Source organism: Rana temporaria, chromosome 7 (genome assembly GCF_905171775.1).
Source record: "Rana temporaria chromosome 7, aRanTem1.1, whole genome shotgun sequence".
NCBI lineage: Eukaryota > Metazoa > Chordata > Amphibia > Anura > Ranidae > Rana > Rana temporaria.
The window spans coordinates 138294701-138312139 of NC_053495.1; the positions used below are offsets into that span (position 1 = coordinate 138294701).

General features: G+C 44.4%; 1 protein-coding gene across 1 annotated transcript; it reads right to left on the reverse strand.

Annotated features, from left to right (window-relative positions):
- Nucleotides 1-1384: 1384 nt before the first annotated feature.
- On the reverse strand, nucleotides 1385-17060 carry RPL5 (ribosomal protein L5). Its single transcript, XM_040360021.1, has 8 exons — nucleotides 16952-17060; nucleotides 14085-14154; nucleotides 13884-13999; nucleotides 12741-12875; nucleotides 10338-10540; nucleotides 3245-3422; nucleotides 2112-2200; nucleotides 1385-1545 (listed from the first exon to the last, which is right to left on the reverse strand). Exons 1-8 carry the CDS (start codon nucleotides 16952-16954, stop codon nucleotides 1443-1445), a joined length of 897 nt encoding a protein of 298 aa, XP_040215955.1. The 5' UTR covers nucleotides 16955-17060; the 3' UTR covers nucleotides 1385-1442.
- Nucleotides 17061-17439: the final 379 nt, after the last annotated feature.

Sequence of the window (17439 nt, forward strand, 5' to 3'; positions counted from 1 at the left end):
TACAGCGCTTTTCAATTCATTTCAATGGAGAGGGGCGTTTGAGCGTTTTTTCCAGCACCCAAAAGCTGCTTCAAAGATGCTGCTTGCAAGACTTTTCTTAACGCCCCGCCAGTTCAACGCCTCAGTGTGAAAGGGTAAGGCGTTTTTACAGGGCTTTCAATTCATTTCAATGGAGAGGGGCGTTTGAGCATTTTCTTCAGCACCCAAAAGCTGCTCCAAAGATGCTGCTTGCAGGACTCAGTGTGAAAGGGTCCATTGAGATGCATGGAGAGCATTTTAAGAGCACTTTTTTAACACTAAAAAGCTGTAAACACACTTCAGTGTGAAAGGGGTCTTAAGCTACAGAAACACTAGTGGGGATGTGAGGTAAACCAAAGCAGAGAAGCCAAGAAACCAGAGAGGTTATTTGTAATTTCACAGATTGCCCCGGTTCCTTTAGACTAGGCATTAGGAATCAATTGTAAGTAATCAATACAGAGTTTACTTAAAGCGGGAGTTCACCCATAAAACAATTTTTCCCCTTAGATGGATGCTCGTTTTGTCTAGGGGAATTGGCTAGTTTAATATGAGCTGTACTTACCGTTTTCGAGATGCATCTTCTCCGTCGCTTCCGGGTATGGGTCTTCGGGAGCGGGCATTCCTTCTTGATTGACAGTCTTCCGAGAGGCTTCCGACGGTCGCATCCATCACGTCACTAGTAGCCGAAAGAAGCCAAACGTCGGTGCGGCTCTATACTGCCCCTGCGCACCGACGTTCGGCTTCTTTCGGAAAATCGTGACGCGATGGATGCGACCGTCGGAAGCCTCTCGGAAGACTGTCAATCAAAATAGGAACGCCCAGTCCCGCAGCCCATACCCGGAAGCGGAGAAGATGCATCTCGTAAACGGTAAGTACAGCTCATATTTTAAAACTAGCCGATTCCCCTAGACAAAACGAGCATCCATCTAAGGGGAAAAGGTGTTATGTACGGGTAAACCCCCGCTTTAATGGCCCTAAAAAGAATTGTTCTCATTCCAATGCTCGCATTAAATATCTCAATTGTGGTGCAAATGAAGTTCGACACTTGTGTGCCCAATGCTCACATTTGTGTTCACTTGTAAGCAGGGACAAACCCATGCAGTTCTCACTCAAACGTGTGGGGATTACCGTACTTTTTATCCAACACTCCATCTAACTGAACATCCGTGTCTTGATACAGACAAGGAGCTTGAGGAAGAATCTGCATTGCAGTTGCAAAGCTTTGACACATACACAGCATATGCATACACAGCACATTCTTACCTGTCATCAGCAGCACTCATTTGCAACTATACCCACACTAAATCTGTGAAAAGTGGAAATTTTACACCAAGTCAGCCAGCTAGTAAAGACACCAGACACTACATTTAGCATCAATAGATTTATTTTATGAGAGTCTTGTAGAAAAATGCAGGAAGCCCAGTTTAGCTGCTTTCGACAATCTTCACCTGAGCTCGGAGAAAGCTGGCTTTTTTCTGAGCAATGCGGTCTCTCCTCTGTGCCAGGGACAATTTGGCACGATTCCACCTGAAAGAGCAGAGGAACATATTAATCTGTTAAATTCTACATCTTCATGGGCCAACGTAGGATGGGCCCACTCCTGCGCATGAGCCATCTTAATTGCAGTCACAGTACCAGATTGGAACCAAGATGCACTCGCACAGCTCAGAGTAAATGCCAAAGACTGGGAAAGCAAGTAGGTTTTATTGCAAAAGAGACCATGCATGTCTTTTCTGCAAAAACGTTGCAGTCTCAGTTTTTAAAGGTAGGACTTTAGTTCCGTTTCAAATATTTTTTGGCAGCCATGACAGTTTAAACTTAAATGCACTGTGCAAAATGCAAATGCAGCATATTAAGACCAACAGCAAACCTGTGCATTTTGAACCAGACATACCAAGATGACCTTGACATCTAAGGGCTCACTGGCACCAGATTTAGTTTAATGCTGGTAAAAGTGAATTTTTTCAAATCTTGCAATTTTTGCATTAAAATCAGATGAGCAAACAAAAATCTGGAATTACTGTCACATTAAACTCTGAACAAGACTTGGGAAGTTGCCCCCATAGATTTTAGGATAGTTTTACACCACCTACCTCTTCTTTTTGACTTCTCTCTTGGGCTTCTTTTCATGTACTGGGTTCTCCCTGATTTGAGCATGGGCCTTTTTGTAAATGTCTTCCATCTGAGAGGGGGAAGAAAACTACATAAAAAAATTCTTAAGATAATCAGTATTGCCCTACAGATCTGAATTGAGACTGTGCCCCAGTTACATACACCATTCTTCCTAGATATTTTTATTCACTACTTGTCACCAAAGTAAAAACTTGCAAGCCACAAGGGGCCCTGGTCCATTAAGTGAAACTACTCCTTTTCAGCTGGTTGTTTGGGCTCTGATCGACATCACTTTAGTGTGTGGGTGGAAGATTCTCAGCAGATGCAAAAATTGTACATCGAGCAGCTCAGTGTACTGTGAACAGGCAGTCAAAAATACTTTAAATGCAGAAGACACATCTCCTGCATTATAAAAGCATGTCCACATTTTTTTAAATTTAGGTTTCACCAATATATATATATTTTTTTTAAATACTGACTTAGGTGGATACAGTCTCAGTATGATGCTGCACCAGTCATCCGCCATCACAAAGGGTGAGAACTGAGCTGATCGTGAAGTTTTCCCAACAACCGAGTGGAAAAGTGGTGACCAGTCACGCCAACTGCTCTGCACCACTACTTTGGTGCACATCTTAATTTCTATTTCTAGGAATAAACCATTTGACTTTAAGGCAGTTTTAAAACTGGACCAATAACCTTTTTGTATGCAAGCCAGAAACTTGTAGTGGGTATGCGAGAATGCTTCTTCTACCTTACATGTAGCGGTTCAGAGATTACCAACAAAAGTAGTGTTAAGTCTGAGGCTTGGAATTTTTCTTTTAAGTCCTATTGGAAATAGACAGCAGCTCACAGGACAGAAGCCCAACTACATACAGGCAGCAGCCCTGGGCCAGGTAAAAATGTTTTGTCTAGAACTACAACTGCACTAGACCAGAGGCTGCCACATTGCCAAAAGCAGCCTTAACACCTCAAGACATTTAAATTGATTACATTTTTAAGCTCCAAGATCAACCAGTAGGCGGCATGAAAGGGCACAGATAAAATGCTTTCTTTACAGCATGATTAAGGCGCCCCAAAAAAACCTCCAGGAGTGTAAGCTTTTGCAGTTACTTACTTGGTCAGCTGTGACGCCACTCTTAATATACCGGGCAAATTGCTTCTTGTATGCATCCTCATCTTCCTCTATTAGAAGACGCATGTAGTCCGCCACATTCAGGCCAAGGATGTGTTTGCGGTGGACTTCTGCATTGAACTCTTTGCTCTCTGAGTCATAGCCAGGGAAGCGTTTGGTGCTAGAAAGAAAAAAACAAAACAAAAAACCTATTAGATTGTAAGCTCTTCTGAGCAGGGCCCTCTTAATAATAAAAAAAAAATTGCATTATCACCATCGTCTACCTATTATTTTCATTCTGATTTTATTATGGAGTTATAAGTTATAATACAAACATTGATGAATTCGTACATATGTAGAAAAGTACAATTATTTCACCTAGCCAATTTCAAATACATTTTTCACATATAAAACTCAAGACAAGACATACTAAAAACTTAAACTTAAGATACAGGACACAACAGATATAAAGATATATATCCCCTTGCGAAAGTATTCAGCCCCCTTGAACTTTGCGACCTTTTGCCACATTTCAGGCTTCAAAGATATAAAACAATTTTTTTGGAAGAATCAACAAGTGGAACACAATCATGAAGTGGAACGAAAATTGGATATTTCAAACTTTTAAAAATTTAAAAACTGAATTGGGCGTGCAAAATCATTCAGCCCCTTTACTTTCAGTGCAGCAAACTCTCCAGAAGTTCAGTGAGGATCTCTGAATGATCCAATGTTGACCTAAATGACTAATGATGATAAATAAAATCCACCTGTGTGTAATCAAGTCTCCGTATAAATGCACCTGCACTGTGATAGTCTCAGAGGTCCGTTTAAAAGCGCAGAGAGCATCATGAAGAACAAGGAACACACCAGGCAGGTCTGAGATACTGGAGAAGTTTAAAGCCGGATTTGGATACAAAAAGATTACCCAAGCTTTAAAACATCCCAAGGAGCACTGTGCAAGCGATAATATTGAAATGCGAGTATCAGACCACTGCAAATCCATGAAGATCTGGCCGTCCCTCTAAACTTTCAGCTCATACAAGGAGAAGACTGATCAGAGATGTAGCCAAGAGGCCCATGATCACTCTCTGGATGAACTGCAGAGATCTACAGCTGAGGTGGGAGACTCTGTCCATAGGACAACAATCAGTCGTATACTGCACAAATCTAGCCTTTATGGAAGAGTGGCAAGAAGGACATTTCTTAAAGATATCCATGAAAAGTGTCCTTTAAAGTTTGCCACGAGCCACCTGGGAGACACACCAAACATGTGGAAGAAGGTGCTCGGTCAGATGAAACCAAACTTTTGGCAACAATGCAAAACGTTATGTTTGGCGTAAAAGCAACACCGCTCATCACCCTGAACACACCATCCCCACTGTCAAACATGGTGGTGGCATCATGTTTGGGCCTGCTTTTCTTCAGCAGGGACAGGGAAGATGGATGGAGCCAAATACAGGACCATTCTGGAAGAAAACCTGATGGAGTCTGGGACGGAGATTTGTCTGTCAACAAGACAATGATCCAAAACAAACCAAAATCTACAATGGAATGGTTCACAAATAAACATATCCAGGTGTTAGAATGGCCAAGTCAAAGTCCAGACCTGAATCCAATCGAGAATCTGTGGAAAGAACTGAAAACTGCTGTTCACAAACACTCTCCATCCAACCTCACTGAGCTCGAGGTGCAAGGAGGAATGGGCAAAACTGATAGACATACCCCAAGCGACTTACAGCTGTAATCGCAGCAAAAGGTGGCGCTACAAAGTATTAACTTAAGGGGGCTGAATAATTTTGCACACCCAATTTTTCAGTTTATTTTTAAAAAAAGTTTTAAATATCCAATAAATTTCATTCCACTTCATGATCGTGTCCCACAAATAGTTTTGCATCTTTGAAGCCTGAAATGTGGCAAAAGGTTGCAAAGTTCAAGGGGGCTGAATACTTTCGCAAGGCACTGCGTGTGTGTGTAAACACACACTAAAAAAAACAAAGTGGAAGGGGTGGGGGGGGTACGGTAAGGGTAGGAAATGGCAGCAAAGACCCCTGCTAGACACATCTATTTTCCTTTACTTTGTTTTATTTCCCCAAGGACTTCCTAATTTGTTGTTTCCCTATATATCCTCTAGGGGGCCCAAAACCGGTGGTGCTCCTCGTGTGCATCCAATTAATTTGAGGGCATTCCCACCAAATATGGTCAACCTTTGGACGCGTGGCACCGCCAGCATATATCTGACTTTTCTGGGTATATACACTGTAATGACAATAGGCTAAATTTAATACCACCTAGAGAGACGTTTGTAGTTTGTCTCTTACGCTTTAATTGTTAGTGACATACAATGTGTTTCTTTAATATTGTAACTTGGCGCTATATAAATCCTGTATAACACACCTCATTTTTTGTAAATCTAAAGATAAAAATATGTGACAGCACTGAAGAAATTATACTTTGCTACAATGTAAAGTAGTGTACAGCTTGTATAACTAAATTTGCTGTCCCCTCAAAATAACTCACAGCCATCAATGTTTAAACCGCTAGCAACAAGAGTACACCCCTAAATGAGAAAACTTCTAAATTGGGCCCAAAGTTTCAATATTGTGTGGCCACCATTATTTTCCAGTACTGCCTCAACTAGAGGGCGACCGATATTTGGCCATTTGAGAAATAGTCATCACATTAACCAAATTAGGCCGATATTGAACTCTGACCGCACCATGTCCACGTTCCTCCTCCCTTCACCACACTGTTGGCAGAGCAGCATGTGGCTTGTGAAACTGATATGCAACTGAAGGCAGAGGGATATCTAAAGTCAATGTTTATGTCGGGGGTGGGCGGGACCCAGCAGCTATCCAACACCAGCCAATAAGATGATATTTGGGCGTGCCGCTATGTGTATTTAGACCCTGCCCCATTCTTTAACAGAAGCAAATTAGTGTAGTGTTTGATAGCTGTCGGGCCCTGCCCACCCAACATAACCGATGAATTTGACAGCTCCTCTGCATTCAGTTACATGGCTCAGTGTGAAACCTGCCAGTGCCATCTGTATTGACGACATCAAGTTTGTGATAAAGTGACAGGAGCAAGCAGTCCAAAAAAATAAATAAAAAAGCCTAAAATATCAGCCGCCTCGATTTTTAAATATCAGCATCGGCCAGAGAAAAACCAATAGCGGTCGACCTCTAGCCTTTACCCTCTTGGGCATAGAGTTCACAGGTTGCCTCTGGAGTCCTCTTCCACTCCTCCATGACCTCACGGAGCTGGTGGATTTTAGAGACTCACAGACCTAAACCCTTTTGAGCATCTGGAGACATGCTTGGCAAGGCCATCACTTTTACCCTCAGCTTCTTTAGCAAGGCAGTGGTCGTTATGTTGGAACACTGCCCTGCAGTCAAGTCTCCGAGGTGAGGGGGGAGGGGATCATGCTCTGCTTCAGTATGTCACAGTACATGTTGGCATTCATGGTTCCCTCAATGAACTCTTAGCATCAGACTTTCTGAATGGAATATATACAGATTCCCATTCAATTAAGTAAAGTGATAGAGAAAAAGGGACTCTTCAGTCCCTTTGTCGATCTCAAAAAAGATATGGGGGTCTGTTTAGACCCGATATCTCTCGGGCTTTCACACTGGGAATACAGACAAGGCTTTCCCCATGCACTATTTTTAACACTAAAGTGCCTAAAATTGCCTCCAGTGTGAAAGGCGTCAACATAGCAAGACCCCCAGGTTTGCCCGCACTCACCCCTCTCAACTGATACCTCAGCTTTTCCCAGCCAACCCGATCCGTCCTGATGTACCCACATGGATGTCAGATTGGGAACAGCAGCTATGCTTGTGACGTAAATTAGAACACCTGTGCATCCTTGTGTGGGTAAACATGCCCCCCCCCCCCCATGGGCGTACACTTAGTATGCCACATGTAAACAAGGCTTTAGTACCAATTTAGCAGGAATTTTGTAAGTTACGTTTTGTTTATGTGCAATATGATTTTAGCAATATGAACATTTGCGCAATTATTGCAGGGCTCAAAAAAACTGTAGCAGTTTATTCTACTGGTCATGTGCGTTTAGAAAATTTCTAGTTTGAGGGGGGTCTTTTCAAATTCTGAAAGCTGCAAGTGAAAAAATGAAAACCTCCAGATTAGAGAAATTTTTGGGTATGTTCAATTTTCACCATTTTGCAAAAAAGCGCAGTTTAAATGGGTTGTAAACCTTGTTTTTCACCTTAATACATCCTATGCATTTAAGTGAAAAAACATTGCTACTTACAGCCCCCCCCCCCCCCTTAACTTACCTGATCCCTCGAAAGTCCCGCGTTGAGCACGCGCTTGCTTCTTGGCTTTTCTCGGTCTGCTTTTCATTGGATAGATTGATAGCAGCGCAACCATTGGCTCGCGCTGCCGTCAATCAACTCCAATGACGCAAGGGGCAGGCTATATAACCTGCATAAATTGTTTAGACACATTTTACACTGGTGCAGCTTTGAAATTGCGCTACCTTCAGTGCAATTACAAAGCGAGTTGTACTGTCGATTTCATCAAGTCTTGTGACTTCATTAGAAGTCTATGCAAGTCGCAATGAAATCAGTACAAAGTAGTGCAGAAATTACTCATAATCGCTGCGATCTGAACAGTTCCATTGCCGGCAAAGGGGTGCGACTTGTCATGCGATTTGGAACTGTCAAATTGCATGACAAGTCGTACTGATGTAAACAGGGGCTTAGCATTGAATAACCCAATGTTTTAAAGAAGTTGGTCATCCCCTTACATCTTCCAGTCCAAACAGCTTTTTTTACAGTAACAGGTATTGCTTTTTTATTGGAAATTATCCCCCATGTTCTTCCAGGAGCAAATAGGACAACTTCCCCAGCCAGGCCACATACAGCAACCCAAGAGTGGCTTTAACCCTTTTGCACACCAGCACCTAAAATGTTTTGCGTAAAGAACTCCTTATGAAAGGGGCAATCAAGAAAATCACTTTTCAAAAGCAGCATTAAACACTGTTTGCTTGATGGAACTTTCCCATTTAGTGTACCTCCATTACAAATGTTCAACTGTCAAGACACCACGAAGTTGAAACCCTGAGGTTCCCACCAGCCAGGCCTCATGTATATGCGCTTTGGTGTATTTCAAGGTGTTGTCCTACACAGGACAAATGTGGTAAAGTAGCATATGCACTTTATGTGAGGTCTTAATATTGTTTTACAAAATGCAGTAGGTACAAATTTAGATCCATTGTGATGTGGTAAGGTGCACAAAGAACCAAATGCCTTAATGCAACACATGTGCACTAAACACTGTTAGACTACCTTGGTGAGAACGGGCCCATGCAGTCTTTAAACTTAGAGGATAAAATTGAAACTTTAAAAACAATCAGGTCAATTGTTGTATCTCTTCCAGACTCTCCCCATCAGGTCAATTGTTGTATCTCTTCCAGACTCTCCCCATCCCTGTCCCCTACGCTCATTTGCGTGTGCTGCAAGCCGACCTTCTCCGATGTGTGGAACTACACGCGCCACAGGATGCCGCGTTCGGTCATGACAGCGTCGCAGAATAGAGGGGGCCTGGAGTTGCCCGACCTGGTTAAATATTACCAAGCGGCCCAATTACGGGCAATAGTGTCATGGTTACTCCAGAGGTCTTATAATAAATGGACGGAGGTAGAAAAGATTTGCCTAACAATCTTCTCTGGAATGCAAATGTGGAGGTGGAGCCCAGGCGGTTGCTAGGTTCTATGTCGCAGCTCAGACGCCTATGGCGAAAGCTGGCCCATGACTGTAAACTCAAATCCGACAGTTCACTGCTGACCTCCTTCCTCTACAACCCCAGGGTCCCAACGAGCCTCACCCACCCGATGTCATGGCCCTGGGCCTCGAAATCTGTTTCATTTCGGACATCTGGTGGATCCTAGGTCTCGCACTCTGCATTTCTTTTCTGAACTTCAAGCCAAACATGACCTCCGACAGGCATTTTTAGCTACCTACCGATTTACCACTACGCTCACACAAAAGCCCCTCGCTTTCAATTCTCTAAACCTTCCCCGTTCGATTGCATTATGCTCGTGGGCACGGCACGTAGGGGCTTAATATCGGACATTCCGAATCCTTAACGAGTACTCTATACATAACCAGGGTAAACATGCCTATATGCTCTGCTGGGTGAAGGAGCTGGGGAAGGTGATCCTGGAGGCGTGGGGCTCAGTCTGGAGGCAGGCGGCCAAGAGCTCCATGTGTACCCTCTACCGGGAAAACACATACAAAGTTTTCTTCTTTTGGTACCCGACTCCGGACATACTCCACAGGGTTTACCCTTCTGCATCTGACTGCTGCTGGCGCTGCCAGCAAGCCGGGGCACTCCATTTCACATATACTGGACCTGCCTTTTGATTGTCCCGTTCTGGACCTTAACACAGGAGCTCTTATCCTGCCTCTTTGAGGTGCCCATACCCCTCTGCCCAAAACTTTTCCTCCTGGGCCCATCTCAAACACACATAGCCAAACCCTATAAGAAGCTACTCGGGCATATTCTTACGGCAGTGAGGTGCTTGATAGCCCTCCACTGAAGAAGCCACTACCCCCATACCAGGATCAAAGATGTAGAACTCATGGAAAAACTGACTGCCAGGATCCGGGATAGGTTATATGACCACAACCTTGTCTGGGAGAGGTGGCAATCCCGGGGGGAGCCGCTATTAGCCGACGGCCAGAACACCGAGGTACCCTGCCCTCTTCTCTTCCACCCCTCTCTCTCTCTCTAAATCTCACTTACTGTAGATGTTACTGAACAAATAACTGATGCTACTATTGCATAGTCCTGTGCCACTTGACTTCTTTCCATCGATGGGGGAACCATCTCAAAGACCGGCGATGGAGAGTGAGGGTGTTTGTCCCTCCCCTTTCCTATGCTGGCACAAGCACTTATCGTGGTATTTTTGTACTGCTATTTTTTTGTATTGAACTTTACAAATAAAATTGTTATTTGAAAAATTAAAAAATAAAACAAACACACACACACACACACACACACACACACACACACACACACACACACACACAATCAGGTCAAAGGGTTGATCTACACCCTACAGCCAACTCACCTGTGAGGAATGGACAGGCCTCCATCAACGGCTCCCTTGAGTGCACCGAAGACTTTGTTTCCAGTGGTGGTCCTGGTGAGACCAGCATCCAGGTAGCAGGTGAAGGCACCAGGTTTACCATCAATGCTCTCCACATTGTACTCATCTCCAGTTACTTCCACTTGGCCTTCATAGACTTTGTCAAGGCCAAATTTGTTCAGCAGCTAAAATAATAAAGACAGCATTAAGATCACTATCCTTATACCAAGAACAGTACTGCTACGCATCAGCATCTGTAGTACCTAGCTCAATTATCTACTGGGGAAGCCGTGTTTACACACAGCTCTCCCCGTTCTTCAGCTCCGGGGACCGATCGCAGGACTAGCTGCGATCGGGTCCACGAGTCCAGCGTCCGAGGTCACGGAGCTTCGGACCGGGTCGCGGGAGCGCGCCCGCGACCCACCGCTGGACTTTATACAGTAACGTACAGGTAGGTGATTGTGCCCAGCGGTGCCATTCTGCCGACGTATATCGCTGTTAGGCGGTCTTTAAGTGGTTAAGATAGATTAATTTAGTCAGCATGAAATGGAGCTTCGTTATGTAGCATGAGGCTGTATATTCTGCAATATTTAGATTTGGGAAACAATGAATTTAAGCTTTGCAAGCTGAGATACTGTGAAATTGTGTAACCATGAGATAAACAAAGCTCAGAAATATTTTTTTATCCCATTGTTTTGCAAATCTATGTGCACTACAAACTGTATATCAGATATCGCCATTTTTCTAACCTGGCAGCTTACACTAAATAGGAAGCATTCATTTAGTTTGCAAATATTAAAGATTCTAACTACCAGCAAGAAGAAGTCCTTACATTTAAAGAGCACCTGTCATTTCAGATGCATCACTGCCACATCACCAGCAGTCCTATTAAAGTGAATGGGACGGTCAGTGAGTTAACAGCGGGTCAAAGAAGGGGCTACTGCGGGACAGTTGACAGTTGCCATTTAAAAGTTAGGCTTTAAATCAAGCCATTTTACTAGCGATTTAAAATCCACTTCATTTAATTAAAATTCACCCCGATTTTAGAATATCAGTTCAACAAAACATGTTAAGCCCCTCTGCCAGGTAGGTAGTCTCCTGCTTGTAAACCCCACCTAGGCTAGACATACATTTTGAATCTTGGCTGGTTCAGCGGGTACCAGTCGAGGTTTAACCATTAATGGGCAGGCTGAACATATTAAGTTGAACAGTTGATCAAACAGCACTAGCGATAATCAGTTCTTGTCCCCCCGCCCTGGGAGAAGACATGCTCAGCTGGATGGATTCCCGATGGTGAAATTGTGCAAATTTCTTTCCTGAAACCTGTGGCCGGACTCATTTGTAATATTTGCCATTTGAGGCAAGCACTGCTTAAAGTTCCTATGCTCTTCACAAGCAAAACTTTAAATAGAGGTTACTAAATGCCAGCACTATTGCAACAGCTGTCTGATAGAAAAGCAAATGTGTGGGGGGGGGGGGGGGGGGATCACAACCTTGGCAAATAGTGCACACTGGAAAGTTTGTTTTTCATTTGTAAATGGGGGTTTACTGTCAGCCTAGGTTCACACATGCAGCTCTTCGAGCTGCGTTTTGTGCAGGCATGGCAGACCATTCATCTCAATGGGCTGCTGTGCCTCATGAAATGCAGGTATAAGGTCCCTGCAGCATTCTAGAAAGTCACAGCAGGCATGGTAATCTTGAGTGCTGTGTGGCTCCCAGTAAGTGCGATTAAGAGGTTTTGGCTGCAGGAACAGGTGCGGACCCCACAGCGGGAACCACCCACACAGATGTGAACCCATCCCAACAAACTTGTTTCAGATTTTTACTGCTTAACACTAAAAGAATTTATCATTTCAGGTAAAGGTTTGGCAGGAAAGTCAAAAACGTTAATGTGACAAGTTATTGTCAAGCATAGGGCTGGGAAGAGAAAAAAAATATATATATATTTAAAATCTGAATAGATTTGCAAGGGATAAAGCGATTCAGATTTTGACCGAATCAATTTTTTCTCCATAGGACCAGCGCTCCCGCAGACTAGGCCGTAGCCCTGCCTAAAAAAAATCCTGCCCGCTGCGATCCTGGGAAAAGGCCGTGAGGTTGTGCCAAAGCAGACACCTTTTCCCAGGATCGCGGCGGGCAGGATTTTTTAAGGAGGCTTTGGCCTAGTCCGTGGCCTTTTCCCAGGATCGCAGGGGACTAGGCCAAAGCCTTGCCTAAACTCCTGCCGGCGCAGTGTTCATCACGAAAAAAAAAACTTGATCCAAATCCTGAAGAGTTTTTTGGGCCAAAATCGCCCAGCCCTAGTCAAGCACCAGAACAAATCTCACACTGAAGCTTTCAAGGATTAGCCTAGGATATCCCCAAATAAACTCTGGAAGACCTTACCCTGCGAGCCAGCAGCAGACCCGTACAATAGGCGGCAGCGTAGTTTGTCAGCCCAGCCTTGACACCGAATTTGGGAAGTTCGTGGCCATAGGCAGCACAGACGATCATGTCACCTTCAATCCTGGCATAGGCAATCTGCAGGAGTCAATACAAACATTAGTAACTTACAAGCAACAGCAATACAATAAAACACAAGAAAGATTTGCAACATTTTATATCAGTAACCAGTGTTCTGATCTGAAAAATTTAACAGGATTATTAGTTCTTTGTTTTTTCTCATGTTTTTAACAGCACCTAGGGCAGTGCTATACAGGGTAGACGACAAGTGCTTCACTCCCAGTTTAAATAGGGCTACAAAAAAAAAAAAAACGCACGTAGTCCAAGTGTGAAATTCTACCATACTACAGTTGTTACATTTGGGTGTAGCACCATCAGGAAGGAACTGGCAAGAAAGCTACATGCCATACATGGTGTAGTGGATAGCACTTTCGCCTAGCAGTAAAAAGGGTTGCTGGTTCGAATCCCAACCACGACACCACCTTCCTGGAGTTTGCATGTGTGGGTTTCATCCCACACTCCAAAGACATTCAGGTAGATTAATTGGATCCTGTCTTAATTGCCCCTTGTATGAATGAATTAGGCTGGGTTCACACTACTACACTACTTTCATCCTACTTTGCTCTGCTACATTGGTCCTACATTTATCCTACATTGGTCCTACATCCATCCTACTTTCATGAACAGGATACTACTTTGGTCCGACTTCAATGATATTCAATGGGCCTGAAGTAGGATCAATGTAGGACCAAAAGTAGTACAGGGAGCATTTTCAAAGTCGGACCGACTTGTGTAGGACGCTACAAGACGCTCTCATAGGGAAACATTGAACACAGAGCAAAGTAGGATGAAAGTAGTGTAGTAGTGTGAACCCAGCCTTAGAGACCTTAGACTAAGCTCCTTGAGGGCAGGGACTGATGTGAATGTACAATGTGTATGTAAAGCGCTGCGGAAATTGACATCGCTATACAAGTAACTGAAATTAAATAAATGTCACCTTTGAGGGATATTTAAAAAGCATGTAGAAACAAAATCTCCACAACACCCCCCAAATAAAAGCTAAAAAGTTAGTGCTGTATTGCATACCTGGCAGATGATGTCTCTGTTGGTGATGCGCACAATCATCCTGTATTTTGGGGTGTTGTACTTGTTTTTGTCCTGGATGACCAGTCTCTTGCGGGCATAGTAGTCAGTTTTGCCCTCTGAAAAAAAAAAAGAAACTCCTCATTAATTGAACATGCCAACTAAGAGAACCCCCCTAGGCAACAAAGGAAAAACTCCACGTACCTCTCCTTCTGCGGAATTTAACCTGGTACCTCTTGAAATAAGCCTTGTTCTTCACAACTTTTACGAACCCCTAAGAAAACAGAACAGAAACCATCAGAAAAGCAGTTTTTATTTAAACCAATCCCCCACCTTTAGGGTCAATGCGCACTGGGCTTAATGCATGTAGAAGCAGCTCAATATTATCCTAGGTCTCCTCCATGCACATTAGGACGTTTAGAGACATTTTAAGCTCAGCAGTTAGAGGCAGGAAAACGCTCAACACGCCTAAACCTGTGTGCAATAATGCTCCAAGCATTTTCTCCCTGCCAAGGAAAACTGCATTTGTTTAAAGCCCAGTGTGCATGGGGTCTTAGGTGGTGCGAATGGGTTACAACCTCTCAGGATTAGTGTCCCCCTACAAAAGCTTCACCCATTTTTCATGACCATTTTCCTCCCCGAGGGCCCCTTCGAATCACAGGCGTTGGGACACATTACCCCAGGGATCCTTAAACTACGGCCCTCCAACTGTTGCGGAACTACACATCCCAAGAGGCATTGTTAAAATGACATTCACCGACATGATGGGAATTGTAGTTCCTGAACAACTGGAGGGCCGTAGTTTGAAGACCCATGTATTACCCAACAGTCCCAAAGTATAGACAAGGCAATTTGCCTTACGTACTCTAGTTAAGGTCACACCAATGTGCTTGTTGGTGTGTTGCAGAAAGTTAAATGAAAAGCCATTCTGCGATCAGCCGTGGTTCATACATACACGATGTGGGAAATGGAACGAATCCTGTGCATTTCCTGCACCGCAATGAAATCGCATGTTACTCATCCGCTCTGCTGCGGGTGTCATTAAATGACACCTTGAAACCGATCGCAAAACGCAGTGCAAATGCATGAATCGGACTGCATGGGTGTGAATACCCAAGCAATCCGATTCCAGCACTGCAAAAAAAATAAGGTCCTACACAATTTTAAAGAAAATGCAGTGCCATCTGAGCAATGCGAAATAAATGGATCACATCACACAGAATTGCATGCGATTTGAAGAAACGCAGGCAGATTCCCCATTATCACATGCAGTTTCCTGCACCGCTATAGTGTGAACCGGTGCTCAATGTTTAGAGCGATTCAGAAGCTGCATTGTAATGCTGCACCAAACCGCAAGATCACCTGTCAGTGTAAAGTTCTGTGTTTACAGTATGGAGCTCTTCCATGAAAGATGGCGCCCATCAAGTGGGTCCCAGTAATCAGTGACAGACCCGCCGATCGTCTTATGCTGCAACAAATCACAGCTGCGGACTCGACCCATACCTGAGAGCGCCGATCGCGTATCAGACATGCGACCGTGGGCACAGCGGCCACTTTGCCGCAGTAGATATACATGTGGTGGTCTGCAAGTAGCTAAAGTGCACACTAGTAGACATGTGACATACAGAGCACAGCACATGTTGTGAATACAATTCAACACCAGCTAGAGAAACAACATTTCCAGGTGTCACTGGAACAGGAACCATGGGGAAATCATCCAGAGGAGACACCTGATCCCATGACAAGCATCTAAGTGAAAGCGGAGAGTCCGCCGATTTATTAATTTTTTTTAAAGTCAGCAGCTACAAATACAGCAGCTGCTAACTTTAAAAAAAATGGACACTTACAGTCCAGCGCGCCCGCGATGTCAGTAGCCGAGGCTGAGCAATCACTTGGTCCTCGGCCGCTTCCACCGCCATCCTAGGTGATGGAACCAGGAAGTGAAGTTTGACGGTTTCACTGCCCGATTCTACTGCGCATGCGCGAGGATCGCAGCGCGCCATCACTGGTCCCCGCTCTCTCCTGGGAACAGTGTTTCCCAGAAGACAGCAGGTGCAGGCGATGTCACAGGCTGGATTCCCCACGGGGATCAGAACCCGGAAGGGGTGCAAATACCTGTCTCAAACAAGTACCTGCAGCCCCCATAAAGGTGCCAAACGTGTCACCGGAGGGGGGATCCAAAAAGCAGAGGTTCACTTTTTGTGTGAACCTCCACCTGAAGCATAAAAAAAAAAAATTGCTCAGCTTTTTTTGATGCACTAAAAAAACATAACATACCTATAATAAAAATACATATGATGATGCATTGCGAGTTGAATGTTAACACAATGTATTAAAAACACAATATAAAAAATTCAACACATTGCATCTTACAGCACACCAGTGTGACCCTAAGAATGAAGTCCCATCACCCAACTACCATTATAAGAGTGATCAGGCCCCTGACACATGTCACAAGAAATCTATGTATACAGCCAATGACAGGAATGGGACAAGGCCTAATCCAATGAAAGTTAAGCACAGACCAATGTAGGGTCACTGCCTGGGTGAGGAGGATCACCATGGGGTGCCAAGGAACATATGATCTAGGTGTACATACAGCAACATGGAGATCGCCACCCCTCCCCCATCTTGAATATTAGACATTGGCTGCGATTAGGATACACTGTACAACAACACCACCCCTGACCCCATATAGAATGTACCATCATATAATAGGGGCGATCGGCCATTAGAGCTCCCCCTGCCAGCAGTCATAGTAGTGGTGGTGACTGCGGTGTGTAGAATAAAACACAATATAAAATATTCCCCTCCTCCATACACACATAAAGATATAATAATAAGACTGGCAGAGGGGGGCACACGTGAGCATGCAGTGCTGAGAGGAAGGGAGGCAGACGGCAGGCCCAGCAGAGCCGCAGCCATTAGGCCACGCTGGAAGCCGCTCAGACTCTCCACCAATCTAAAGCCATCCGAAGTCCTCCGGCCGTGCCAGCACCTCGTAGCCGCCGCACACGGTGAGGGGTAGAGTACGCTATGTATTGGAGGGGATATGGAGCCGGGGTACTGACCATTTTTCCGGATTTTGTCCCGTCGAGGCTAGGACCGGAGAGTCACAGCGCTCACGTAAGGGCGCTGGAGAACTGGGAAAAGGCCTTGGTCACTGCGCATGCTCAGTATGTAGGCTGCCGCGCGGCCGACTGGGAAGTTCTCTAAAACAAGAGGAACTGCGTGGCCTGTGTGAGAGGTGTGCGGATCTGAGAGTGCTGCCATCTGCTGTTGGGTAGACTACATAGCTTACCGTCCTTAAAGCAGAACCAGGGAGAGAACTTGGGGAAAAAAAGTGTTACTTTTAGAAGATCCAAGTAGTTTGACTTTATGGAAATTTAATGCAATACACAATCAAAAAAAGAAAGAAAGCAGTATGTTTATAAAATTTACAAAAAATATATTTACATATTTATATTTACAAAAAAAGTCTGCCCAACACCAACTGTGACAATGTTGTCAGTGATCACTTGCCTACGGGGCACATTTACCCCCTTCCTCCCCAGGCCAA